The 13,115-nt window shown below is 33.6% G+C and overlaps 2 protein-coding genes across 3 annotated transcripts in view; one reads left to right on the top strand and one right to left on the bottom strand.

Annotated features, from left to right (window-relative positions):
• LOC128211833 (helicase POLQ-like) overlaps positions 1-13,115 on the bottom strand; it is a 386,931-nt gene that overhangs the window by 326,006 nt on the left and 47,810 nt on the right. The window lies entirely within an intron of this gene.
• Positions 225-13,115, top strand: part of LOC128211835 (fibroblast growth factor receptor 3-like) — a 30,406-nt gene continuing 17,515 nt past the window's right edge. The window contains exons 1-2 of one of the 2 annotated variants that reach the window (XM_052916923.1): positions 225-672; positions 9,577-9,782. In XM_052916923.1, coding sequence (XP_052772883.1) covers positions 9,704-9,782 — 79 coding nt within the window. In that variant the 5' untranslated portion in view covers positions 225-672; positions 9,577-9,703. The remainder of the gene's footprint in view (positions 673-9,576; positions 9,783-13,115) is intronic. The other variant, XM_052916924.1, reaches the window with a different exon arrangement.

Consider the following 13,115-nt stretch of genomic DNA (forward strand, 5'->3'; position numbering starts at 1 on the left):
AAAAAACAGGGTACACTTGCATATTAATTAAATTCCCGACTGCGCAGTTGCCGGATCATTGCATCAAAATTTATATCCATTTTGAGTATCTATCAACTTGAAAGTAAGTTTAAATGTTTTCTGTAACTTTTGTTTTTGATGCAGTCAGGCGAATACAATAGTTCATATGTTCAATCATTTACTTTTTGTTCGATGACAATAAAAGTAAATAATTAAATGTTCATCTTCTCTTGGCCTAAAAAAGCGCCCCGCGGAAAGCGTTTAGGTATCAGCGAATTTGATTGGATAAGTAAACCCGAATTTCGGCGGTGGGCGGGCCAGGCGATTCACGTGACTTGTTTTTTTCCAAAATGTGTAATTCACTCATCAGATACACGCACTGAATACCTCGAGGTAAGATAGGACTCATATTTTGTGTTTTGGGTGTGAGTTTTTCATCAATTTGGATTAAGATATATCGGATTAACTCGTAGGATTTTATACAGACCATTATACCGTTGTTATTTGTGCATTTTAGAGACTTTGGATTTACTTTGTGACTGCATTTTAAACCATTCTGATTCTGTCTGGATTAATACGGTTATTGTTTCACAAGTTGTTTATCGGGTGGACGAACGGAAATTGAAAAAAACTGTGATCGGTTTAAAATAAAAGGATTTTATCGCTTAAAAGGTGAGTTTGACACAATTGTGTGTAAAAGCAGTGCATGTGCACCTTGCACGTGCTTGTGGAGGCACGTGTATTTTGTGTACTTCAGAATTTAAATTAAAAAAAAGTTTCACATGCTTTTCATTATTGATGAGTGTCATCTGCGGGTTTTTTTCTAATTCAAACTGTTACAAATATTTCATGAAAGAAAAACCCTTTTAATCAAAATGATACTGTATTTAATCTAGACTTGCTTTAATGTTGTTTTTTTCCTTTTCCATTTAATGTTTTCAAGGTTCAGAATATTATTTTACATTTACAAATAATTCTACACCGAAAGTTACGATGAATTGATTGAACTTTTGCCTGTCAGTCTTTTGTGATACGATTCATCCTTTTATAAGAAAAAGGGCTTTCTTTACTTATGGTGAGAAACTGGGCTTTTTTGCTTTCTGGTGAGAAATTGAAGGAAGAAAATGGGAGCGTTCCTTGGAGAACTTCTCAGTCTTCTAATACAGATTCTATTGAGCATGCGATGGGAAAAGTGAAGGGATTTTAGTGTTTTCAAATTACTGCTGAAGATAAGAGCTGAGATTTTCCATCAAGATGACATTCTTGCTTTGTTTTTGATCCATATCATTCCCGTGTAGTCGTGAAACTGGTCCCATAAATGCATTAATACTTGTTGAATGAATCGAGTCAAGTTGTCATCTAAGTGTTTCTATTTTGGCATGTTGGAATTGAGAGTTGAACAGACTCTTAATTGATAAATAGTGGTAATATATCTTTATTCTTTTAACTAGACAATAACGTTACTCCAGAATAACATGCCTTTCTATTTCAAATCCTTAGAAGTACATGTATTATTTCAACATCAAAACTCATAAGATTTCAATCATTTGCATAATATTCAATGTATTTTTTTTACGATAAAATAATGTGAAATTGCATTGCAGACAGTAATATAGCCTTTGGTATTCAATTATAAATAAAAAATGGTGATATTTTTCTAAGAATATGTTAATTAAAAATTCTGTAAAGTGGTATTTAAATAAATGCACTTTACTAATTAATAAAACATCAATTAATTAAGAATGCAGCTTATTTGCAAGAATTCATTATTCATTAGCTAGATTTGATGTCATTAAATGCATGAAGTTTTAAAGACCTGATATCAGACATGCAACATCTATAAAATAATATAATGCTGGCGTAATTCAGGTATTATTGAAACAAAGAATGCATTTAAATGTGATGAAATGATATTTTATTATAAAGTAAGAAATAGTAAAGGTACATCACACACTGCTCTGTTTTTAATTAGTATCATATAAAAAAATTCAACACTTGGCCAAACAGTCAACACATAAATATTTGAAAGTAATGTGTTACTTTGTTTTCCAAGAAGTCGGTCATTTGCCTTGACCATTGCATCTATTTGGCAATTACATTCAAATGGCAGTTCATCTTGCATTTTGTTGGACATACAATATTAGGACAGTAAAAGCATTCAATTTCAACAAAACAATCTGATCTGATCATATAAGGAAATCAATTTTTATGTATGGAGTATTTGCTGCAAATTGCACTCAATTTAATTAAAATAACACCTGAATTACTTACCTTGTGTCAAAAGATTTAAAATGGCATTGATCAATTCATCATAATTTATCTTGTTACGAAAATCTCTTGTCTGATCTATCAAAGTGTTTGTTAAATTGCAATATAAATACACAAACGATCAAGATTATCAGATTATTTCAGAAAAAGCAAACATAGGTAGATTGATATACCTATCAGGTACTTCAAAATGTCAACACCTGATTTCTAAACACTTACCAATTTTGATCGACTAAATTGTTCGGAAGTTAAGGGTTAGCTGGAATAAAGAGAGCTGAAGAATTAAAGCTAAAAAGGACAAACGTTACAATTCAAAACCTTGGCTCTCATGTTGATAATTGATGGTCTTGATTTCTTTACAAAGCACAATTAAAAATGCATTAATATAAAATCATATTTCGTCATTGATAAGGAGTTCTCTATAACAAGGGCGCTAGGAAATGTTTCATGGTCATATATAAATTTACAAGCATGAAATATATGTCAGTGTTGTACACAGTCCCATTTCTTTGTAAACTATGCGCTGCAAAGAGTACTAGGGAACATATAATAATTGTGATAAATATCCTTTCGGTATTTTTATTAAAATGCAGTGAAAACTGAATGCAAACTACAGCAAAACATTGCAAGTATTAATATGGAAAAAAGGAGGTATAACGAAGGTTAGGCATTCAAGTCTATAACAGTTACTCAGGTGATAACAAAAAAAGGGCCTCGATATACCTCTGCTATGCCACGCCCTTATTTTGGCCGTCTCTTTATAATGTGTTTTTTGGTAAAGGTGATTTGAATTAATGTGTTTTGCATTAAATACATACATTTAGGCCTAGATAGATTAGATGTCTGTTAAAATGAAATATCTTGCCACCCCCAAGGGCTGTAAACTGTCTCCAGAGAACCTAAACTAGGTTATTGCTGAAGATGATTTTCAGACATTTGGAATGATGGGTGTTTACTGAATGGGATTGAAATGGCTGCCATATGGGGCTGAAACATAAATATTAGTATTTGAATCCCTGGTCTGGCTTGCCTTGTGTTGAAAGGGAAGTATTTGGCGTGTGCCAGTTGAGAATAATAGAATTATCAAGAAGTTTACATTAGATGATTTGGAATGATTCCTGGCGTGGCGTTAGGAGTAGCATTATAGAGCAGTTGTTATTAGTTTCCAGAACTTCAAACACAACATAATTTGTCACTTTTGATGGACTGATAGATTTTGACTGAAATATGTTAAAAATAATGGACTTATCAAGAAGTTAATGTAAGATTATTTCAGATGATTCCTGGGCTGGCTTTATGAGTAGCATTTTCGGTGATGTTATAAACAGGGGTTTTAAAGTTTTAATCCTAAAATCAGAATTGATAGCTTTTAACTTCAGAGACCACTTGTATGAACAGTTTTAAACCTGGTTTTTGGTCAGACATTTGCATCAAAAACAGAAGGAACGTTCCATGTAATAGACGACAACAGGGAATGGAATGGAAACAATTGTAAAATGGGGTTTAAGCCCCTTAAAACTGCTGCATATTCACAACAGATAACCCTCCCAGGCCCCAGGCTGTTTTTCAGGATTGACAATTATCAGCTGTTAGGACCCCTGTTTTAAGGTACCAGAAATTATACAATTTTATAGGTTTAATAGAATTAGATTGAAAGTACGTTTATTCTAGGCAAACCAGCTTTTAATGCAGAAATGCCTATGATCATGCAAGCTAGCCATGTTCTCTAGACAATGGAATTGTTAAAATAAAACTGGAGATTACATTTTCATAGTTGTAATATTATGGCCATGAATCCACTAACTCTCATTTCATGATCCAAGGAACAAATTATTAGAAACTTGGTCAGTCTCGGCAATAATGAAGTTGTCATTTTCTTTGATGGGATCATTGAAACAGCCAAGTCTGCTTTTTTTCGATCTCCCATAGCAAGTAGGAGAGGACAGATTCTTGTATTTCATTCCGGGCAAATTTCCCTCAAGTGTGACTAGGATCGGAAATTTTGCTGTCAAAAATAACTGTCTACAACGGTTTATGAACACTGATTTGGCCAAGAATTGCTATCGACATGATAAAATTGGTCAGTCGGTGAGCATGTTTTCTTGGAATTTTCATTGCTGTCTTGGCATCATTATTCAATTGAACTAGGTTCTGCCTAGTCGAGAAATATTGCTCTTTAATAATATTACCATTTTGCGATTGATAATTATGGCATTTTCCAGGCGTTTTATTTGTGCCACCAGCATCATTCAATCTGGGGGATAAAATCATAAAAATAGAAGAAATATATATATATATATATTTAATAAACCATTATAAAGCTCATGTCTGGGGGTTAATGTTACACAAGACACAAATAGTATTCAGTTCTGTTTTCCTATAAAAAATGCACTTAACGAAGGCATGCTTTGAGTTGTGTAAGAATGCCTGCTGTTCTAATGTGAGGTATCATAACAAATATACCCAGCCGGCTTAACCTGACAATCTTTTCTAACTAGCTCAAACCATCAAGACCCCAGGGTTCCAAGTTAACTAAACCTGGCTGCCAAAAATTTACTACAAGATTTATATTTTGTTGTTAAGTTACGTTACCATTTGTATTAATTGTTAATTGAGCCCCTGGAATTTGGCAAATTTTTGGAATTCGGTTTATTTTCTTTTTGTGCACTATAATCTGGAATACCGTGGAAGTTTTAAACACTTGCGAACATTCCCCATCCTGTTTTTCCTTGGACAATGAAAAGGGCGTACACATTTGTTTGCTGACAACACCAGTCCACAATTTTGACATGCGCTAGTGCATCATGGGGGATACAGGAGGCCAGTGTGTTGGGCTCTTTTTCAACTGAAAAGGGGGCTGAATTTCAGCAAACCCTTTATAGCATAAAGAAAGAATATAAAACAATGAACACAATCATTATAAAACACAGCTAGAACAATTTATGTTAAAATGCAGTCTTATTCTCTTAAAACACTTCACCCCCAGGGACACTTAACCCCCAGGGACACTTCACCCCCAGGGTTTTCAAGAGGCTTTGCTGTGTTTCTTTGCATTAAATATACTGTACATATATATATAAATATATATACAATAGTTCATTCACTATTTTAAGCCCCATTCACAGAAATGTGGAAAGAAAACTCTAAAACTATAAATCTTTTCTTTGGTGATAAAAATAAGAAAATGTAGACAAACAAATCCTATTAGTTACAGTTTTGTTATCTGAAACACCTTTGCACTGTAATTTATTATTATACTTACAGCAAGTTGGCTATATGATAACAGAAATATAACTAATTACATGAAATATATATATATTTTATGTGTCTTTAAGGAGAAATAAATTTGAGGTGTTCAGTCTTTTTGTTCAAAAGTGCTAATTGATTTCCCATAATTATTTCCAGTATCATGAAAGATAAACATGTGTGTGAAAAGTATTCAAATTTGCTGAAAATTGAAAAATGGTGCAATTTTGTAACTATAAAAGGGCAGTTTCAGAAACATTATCTATTGTTGTAAAGCTGTCATGCTTAAATTATCTAGTTAGGGATGACCTTTTGCGAATAAATTATGGTGGTAATTTTGTGTAGTTGCACAGGTTGAGAGTTGAAAGAATGTTGCTTGTTTCCCCCAAAATTAGGCCATTTATCATGAGAACCACATTTTCACCATATTTAGACCAAATTTGTAAATAAATACACGAACCAAGATGAATCATTCTTTGTATGCATGTAATTTCTTTGCATTATTTTTTATATTATAAGAAATTTCTCCATCCAGAAAGTAAGATTATTAAGAGCCTGACTTAAAGTTCATGGCTTTAATCAAGCCAATCAGATCAAAGTATTTTGTTTACTGTATTTGGTTATTGGCGTACAAGACTTAGTCAATTCCCTAATTGGGCGGTGAAGTCTTGCTGACAACTGTTTGTAAAAAAACTTTGCAAAGTCTATTCGTCCATCAGCTAATGAAAGCATGATCATGATGCCTTATTGCAACGAAAAGACAGTCAATTTTTACTGTCCAAAATGTGAATTTTAACAGTGGATTTTAAGAACTTCTTTAAGTGTTATATAAGGCTATATTTATTGACCAGTTAATATGATGTGAAAACAATGGCAACTATACATCTATGGATCCCTTGCTGGTTCATCAGCCCGCCCCTTAGTAAGTTTCATGTTGATATTTGTAGAAGAATACAGCTCAATCGCTGAATCGGTGATTCAGAATTTACTCAATCATTAAATCGGTGATTCAGAATTTACTTGATGTTTTACGGTGGAGTAAAAGCTATGATCATTCAAGGCTCCAACACTTTCAATGCCAAGTTCATTTGGGAACAGTTGTAATGATCTACTTAATAGGAATATATTGTAATTATATACATATTACAAATAAAACAAACTTAGCCTGGCGGTTGCTGTTGCTCCCTTAAAATAAATTGGTTTAATTTTAACAAAAACAATAGCCAGAGACTTTCCAACTATACACAATTTCCTCTTTAGAACAACAGTATTTCTTGGAGATCTACATAGTATCCACGGCAAAAAAGCCAAAACGTTGTAAGAAACATAGAAAGAATTATCAGATAGAGCCATCTTGCCTCCACCCCTCAATACAGTACTGCTATATTTTAGACCCTTGTGTGGCTTCCAGTCAAATTCATGAGGAGTACAATATCAAAATTGACTTTTCTTTCAACATCCACAACAAATGGTCATTTTGCCATTTTAATCTTTTGAAACCATAGATTTTATTTTTGCTTTAATACTATATCCAAATAAGTAAAAACAAGTTGTTTCTAGAAAATAATTTTCTAAGAGGTCAATGACATTTAGGGAGAAAAAATCAGGTTACATGTACCTAAACATTTTATATTGAATGGTGAAATTGGCTTAATATTACCAGCTCTTTCTAGTAATTATGCATTAATGAATGTTTTATGATCATTCAAGGACAGGGACTTTAGAAAGTATGTGCCTTATTTCCACACAATTTCTCACCTACGCTGTATAGTTTATAGAAACAAAAAGAGAAGAAACCACATGAATCATTTCTGTTCTCAGAGTTGTTTTATGTCTGATGTAAAACCGACATACAGATGTAAGAAAGCGTGTCAACAAGCTGTCGGCTTTTGTCAACTTGCTACAAACTATCTTATTCCAGTAATAAAGTAATGTCATTACATCCCCGTCCTATAAAATACAATCAGTGTAAAAAATATTGAGGGATTTAACTTGTGGGTAACATGTTGGAGTACTATTTGCATATATTAACGTGTAAGTGAAAGTTCTAGTCAGTGTGTTTTCTTAAAGAAAAAACAGTCGAGACTCGTTCGAAGACATATTTTATGGCCGTGTCTCGCTTAAATATTAAAACAATTACAAAAATGATGCATTTTGCATTGTTTTAAGACAGCAGGAATTAGGAATTTGTATTCATATGCTATTGTCACTTGATAATTGTGTGTGTTCTTTGCTGAGATTGGATGTATAGGAACTATAATGCAATAATTTTGTGATACTTTTTGAATATAGTCCTCCATGTATAATTTGTCTCTTGTTTATTTTTATATTTATGTGCAGACCTTTCATTATATGTGCTGAAACACAAGCTTACATTGTTTAGTTTATGGATGAATCAATTTGGTGATTACGCCAGTGATCATTTCCATGGCTCCAAGGATTCTAAGTGTTTGTCAGTTTGGGAAAATATGAAAGAGGTCCAAGTCACGTTTGAGTGAATGTCAAAGACGGTTTTGTTGTAACTGTCACTGCAATTCAGGTAATTACAGGGTTAAATTTGTCGATGTGCACATTGTATTTTTTGTCACTGCATTATTGTACGTCCTACATGTCTAAAGAAAATTTAACCTCCTTATATTTGAAATGCAGAATGTAATAAAAGACATACTGGTAATGGAGACTGTAGACGTTATATTATACGCATCCTAAGGGAAGCGAGGCCTTCAATGTTTGTAATTTTTTGCCGTAATTTGAGAATTGAAGCTACATTTTGTATGCTGGAGTTTAATTCAATTGATGCAAACGAAACAAATGTATGAAATAGAGAAACATGATCATTATGATTCAGTTCTGTGCATTATTTAGCTATAAACTTTTTAAAGTCTGTATTGTGGTTTTCGAACAAAAATGCATAACAGTAAATGCTGTTTTTGCATGCAAAATTGTAAACATTTTAAGACAAATTGCAATTGTAAAATTCAACACCAGCATGCCCTGAACTTGAAGTAAGATGGTGGTTGGTCTTGCTCAAAATCTGAATTTCATGTAGCTGAGGGCTTTTTGCAATTTTAGGAGTAAAAAAAGTGCAGATTGCCGTGTTCTTCGAAAAGTCTTATTTCAATTTTAAGAGTTTGTGAGCTTTTGTGGGTGGTATAAAGTTTATATCATATTACAATATGAGTTGATATTCTAATCAATCTTGTTTCATTAGACCACAATTTACTAAGTTATATGTAGTAAACAGAGTCATTAGATTAAGATTTACTAAGAGATGTTACTTAACTGTATCATTATTGTGAATATTTACTAAGTAATATTAGTTATCAGCATTTTATGTCAGTTGACTTGGCTGTGATTTTCTGCAATGGGATTCTATAACAGTAGCTGTCAAATGCTGATTGCAAGGATTAGAAGGATTATGGCACTGAAGATTTCTTAACAGTGTTGCAGATTTAAACACATTTGGTGTTGGATGTAATACAGAAGCATTTGTTAATATTAATCTCCTTTCCTTAGTGTCTAAATAAACAAACTTTTAAATAGCCAGCAGATGTAAGAGTTTAAAAAGTGAAAATACCTGGAGCTTAAAAAGGGCCAATTCGTTGTACAGCAAACAGGAAATTGTAAATCCTTCTTTTATACTACAGCCGTTTCCTGTTACAAAAGGGTCCCATGGTGCCCTGCTTACACAAGAAACTGAATAGCCCCTGGAGCCACATGTGGTTGAAATAAGGGCTGGGTGGTGAGGAGGTGATACTGGATAATTCTACCAATTAGTTCAGGGAATTAGCTAGGATTGTTTCTTGACCTTGTTAGCTAATTTCTAGGAGAGCCCTTACTCAAAGAGAAAACGTTACTGGTGGTCAGTTGGGATTTTATGATCTTGTAGGGTTTGGGCTGCTTGTTATGTGTTTTCAGTGCCTTCCACAAAGGTGTGTGTGCACAGTCAATTAAGTTTGCATTCTTGAATAGAAACTGTTGTGTTCTTTGCTACAATTTCCACCCACATACAATCTATTCACTATGTGAAAGGATTTTACAGAAATTGTGCTTTTATTTCAGAAACATCAACCTCATCAAGACATATCTGATGTTTTTAAGACTTTGACTGGAATATTCTGAAGCTCGTCCATGAGTAAGACGTGGGTGACGCCCTCGAAATCAGAGTTCTAACGTGGGTGACCTCATCATGACCATGGAGGCGGACACTCGGCTTGGCCTTTTGACCCAGTTACTTCTCTTTGCGTTGTCGTGGCAACTGACTCTTGGTAAGTTCGTAGAATAACCTTCACCATGAAAGTAATAGTATCTCTTAGTTAATGTATGATGTTTTTCCTCCATGTATTTAAAGGTTATGAATTCAATGATATGAAAGAGATTCCATGTTATTTATGAATTTAAAACACCCTATGCATGGCTGACTAAGGTTTTTGTGTTAGAAATATTTCATTTTCAAGTTTTAGTATTTTTAATGTAGAAGTGCAGACTGAATATAAATTTACAAAATCATTTAATTCTGCGCTTGTATGTATAATATCGATTGAATTTAGGAACAATGGTCTACCAATCAGTTGACATTTGTTAAATATCAGTCTTATAAAAGTTAATGAATGGTATATTGAAATGAATAATATTATGGCATGGTATTTTAAAGTTGTCATAAACTTTGATGTGGTTAATTTATGAAAAAATTAATGCTCAAGCATATAGTGAACATATTATGGTCTGAAACTTTGAAAAGCGTTGAGAAAATTAATTTGTTTTATCTTCCATCTATCTTAGGAGTCAACTCCAAAGTTTACTCAAACTTTGCTTTTAGTTTGGCTGGTAAAAATGTCAAAATTATAACCCCTAGCACTTTGGTAACCATTCGGAGGTGTTTGTTTAAGATAAGCTTGGTCAAAAACTCATTTAAGATGTCTGTTTTGCTGGGGAGATTGCTTTCAATCCAAAGTTTGCAAATGAAGGGGTTAACTGCTTGCATTTTGAACTCTTGAAAAACTGGTCTAAAATATATGCAAACAATTGTATGAGGGAAGATCCAGAATTAAGCAGACTAATGTTTTGAATAGATCCTCTTTAATGTTGTAAGTTTACTATCATCTCAGAAATAAGTTAAAACATCTGAGAAAATGACCTTTCTGTTTACAAATAGATTTTTTTTATATAAAGATACTTGACAGTGAATTTTGGTATGTAGATAATCATTCGGATGTTATATGTATGGTACAGAAAACATGAAGAGAAAACATTCACCTGGTACATAGGTAGGTTTGGGGTCTTTGACCAAGAGGTTTTCCATTTGCCCTTGGAAACTGTTGAACATGCATGCCCGTTGCCATAAATCATTTCAGCTAATTGCTTCTGACCAGTGGCTGTCATCCCCAGCAATTTACTGATAAGCACTTGAGCACAAATTGCTGGAAAGTTGTGGAAAATTGGATAGTCAACACTAGGATAATGATGAACTAGCTATAAAGTATTATTTTGAAGACTTTGCAATGAGAAATTCACAGGAACATGATAAATATTTAATGGTTATTTTGCGTACTAGTTTATAAATATTTAAAACAAGTATGTTGTTTACGGACCATATCTTTGAGGTAACTTTAATTGTGTCCAGTTTTCAATGATTTTTTATTCAAAGATGGTCTTTGTGTCATTGACGGAGTCGCAATCGGAAAATAGGTGCCATCCTGGTATGCTTTAAAGATTAGTTAGACCTAATACAGAAAAATATTGGGTCACCACGTGACCAGTCCTGGACCAATGGCGTCTCGTCAATCTTGTTGGAGGTGTTGATATATGGAGTAACACTGTGCACTAAGACCTTGAATATGATTTCTGAACAGATTGTTAAGAAAAATATGATGCAATATGGTGTCTGAACATTTTCTAAGAAAAAAGCCTTGAATTATAAATCATTCTTGTGATCCTGCAAACCAAATGTATGTTGTCCAACTGTGTCTCGTCAAAGAATCCCATCTGTTACAGGCCCGGCCTGGTGTATTGTTAAGATAAAACATGAGTCTTTCTTCCTGGAATTGCAGGCTTGTTCCCAATGGTGTGTTTTCTAGAGGGCATTCAGTGTAAATATGTATAACTAGAGTAGATTATTGTGTTTCGCTGATATCAAAGTTAAAACAATGGTGTTTTGTTGAATTTTTGCTATATCTATTTTTGTGAATGTTATATCGGTATTAATTATTCAGATAGTTAATAACCATTTACTAGTATTGCAAAACAGATAACATCTTATCGAGTTAATTAATAAAAAAATTTGTGTGTATCTAATGCTGATTAGCCGGAATAACATTTCTCTATAATACAAGTTACATCACATTATAGCGAAGGCTGTACATCAGTTTCATCGGCTGACTATCTTTCAAAAGTACATAAATTGGGGAAAGTTTTATCTGAAATGAACAAAAAAATGGGAGAAATTTTGATAGACTCCTGGCTGAGGTTGATAGGGCGCAGATAAAGAAATTCCTGCTAATTAAAATACAACAGGGGTTTCACATTCCTAATCAGCTTTTTTGAATACTTATATTAGTTGTTCCTATTTTACTGATACACTTTGTGGTGAATTTTGGTGAGATATTTTTGTTTGAATTTCAAGAAGAGATGTATGTAAAAATCTGTAATAGATGCTGTTGTCCATCAGAGAAAGGGAAAAGGTACCAGAAAATTATGTCTTAATATACCAGGCAATTGTTACCACGGCCTCCCAAGGACTAGGGAATAGCGGGGACTTTGACTTTTGGTCCAAATCCCATTTAAAATTCCTGTCCTGCGGTGACAAACTACCTTCCAAATACCCCTGCACCCCATGGACATCCTAGGTAAGGCCCATTCCCTGCCATATTTGGCGCGAAAACAAAACCACAGCATCCACTCGGCACTGCGCGTCCACCTGGTATACCCCGTGACCTGTTTCGGGGGGGGGGAACAAATGGGTCAGGCCACAAGTTATTACAACATAAGCAAAAGGACCTCCCCTGTAATGATCAAAATAACAATGGGGGGGGGGGACAACATAAGATAATCTGATCCATTACTTGAATGGCAAAATTCTCTTAAATCAATGTTTTGACAAGTTAATCCTAGAACTTCAAATCCCAATTCAGTGATGTTAGTGTTAATTGTTTCCAAATTGAAGTTCTTCTTCCCATAATACTAAGAAAAAGGCCTGATGACCCTTACCATTTATAGGGATCATTTTTTTGTATATAATAATTATAGAGTATTACTTTAAACTTTGTCATATTTTCTGCATTTGTCATAATTTGTTAGCATATATATATTTTGGGGGGTAACAGTTCATACCAAGTAGATGAAATTAAGTAAGAGTTTTACCTTGCAGATAAATTCATGTTAATGTGATAAAACTAAAAGCCTCTTTGTTCATTAGTATATCAAAGTTGTTAATACAGTAGAAATCTGTCTAATTTATAGTTAATCTTTCAATGATCAAAAGTCTCGCGGCATTAGCTTCTCATCATAAATGGGTAATTTTCCAATTTGGACAATTTGCATCATTACTGAACTGAGACGGCCATTTTGGAGGATGGGGAATAAAACTGAAATCACATAATGTT

The sequence above is a fragment of the Mya arenaria genome, chromosome 12 (genome assembly GCF_026914265.1).
Source record: "Mya arenaria isolate MELC-2E11 chromosome 12, ASM2691426v1".
Lineage (NCBI taxonomy): Eukaryota > Metazoa > Mollusca > Bivalvia > Myida > Myidae > Mya > Mya arenaria.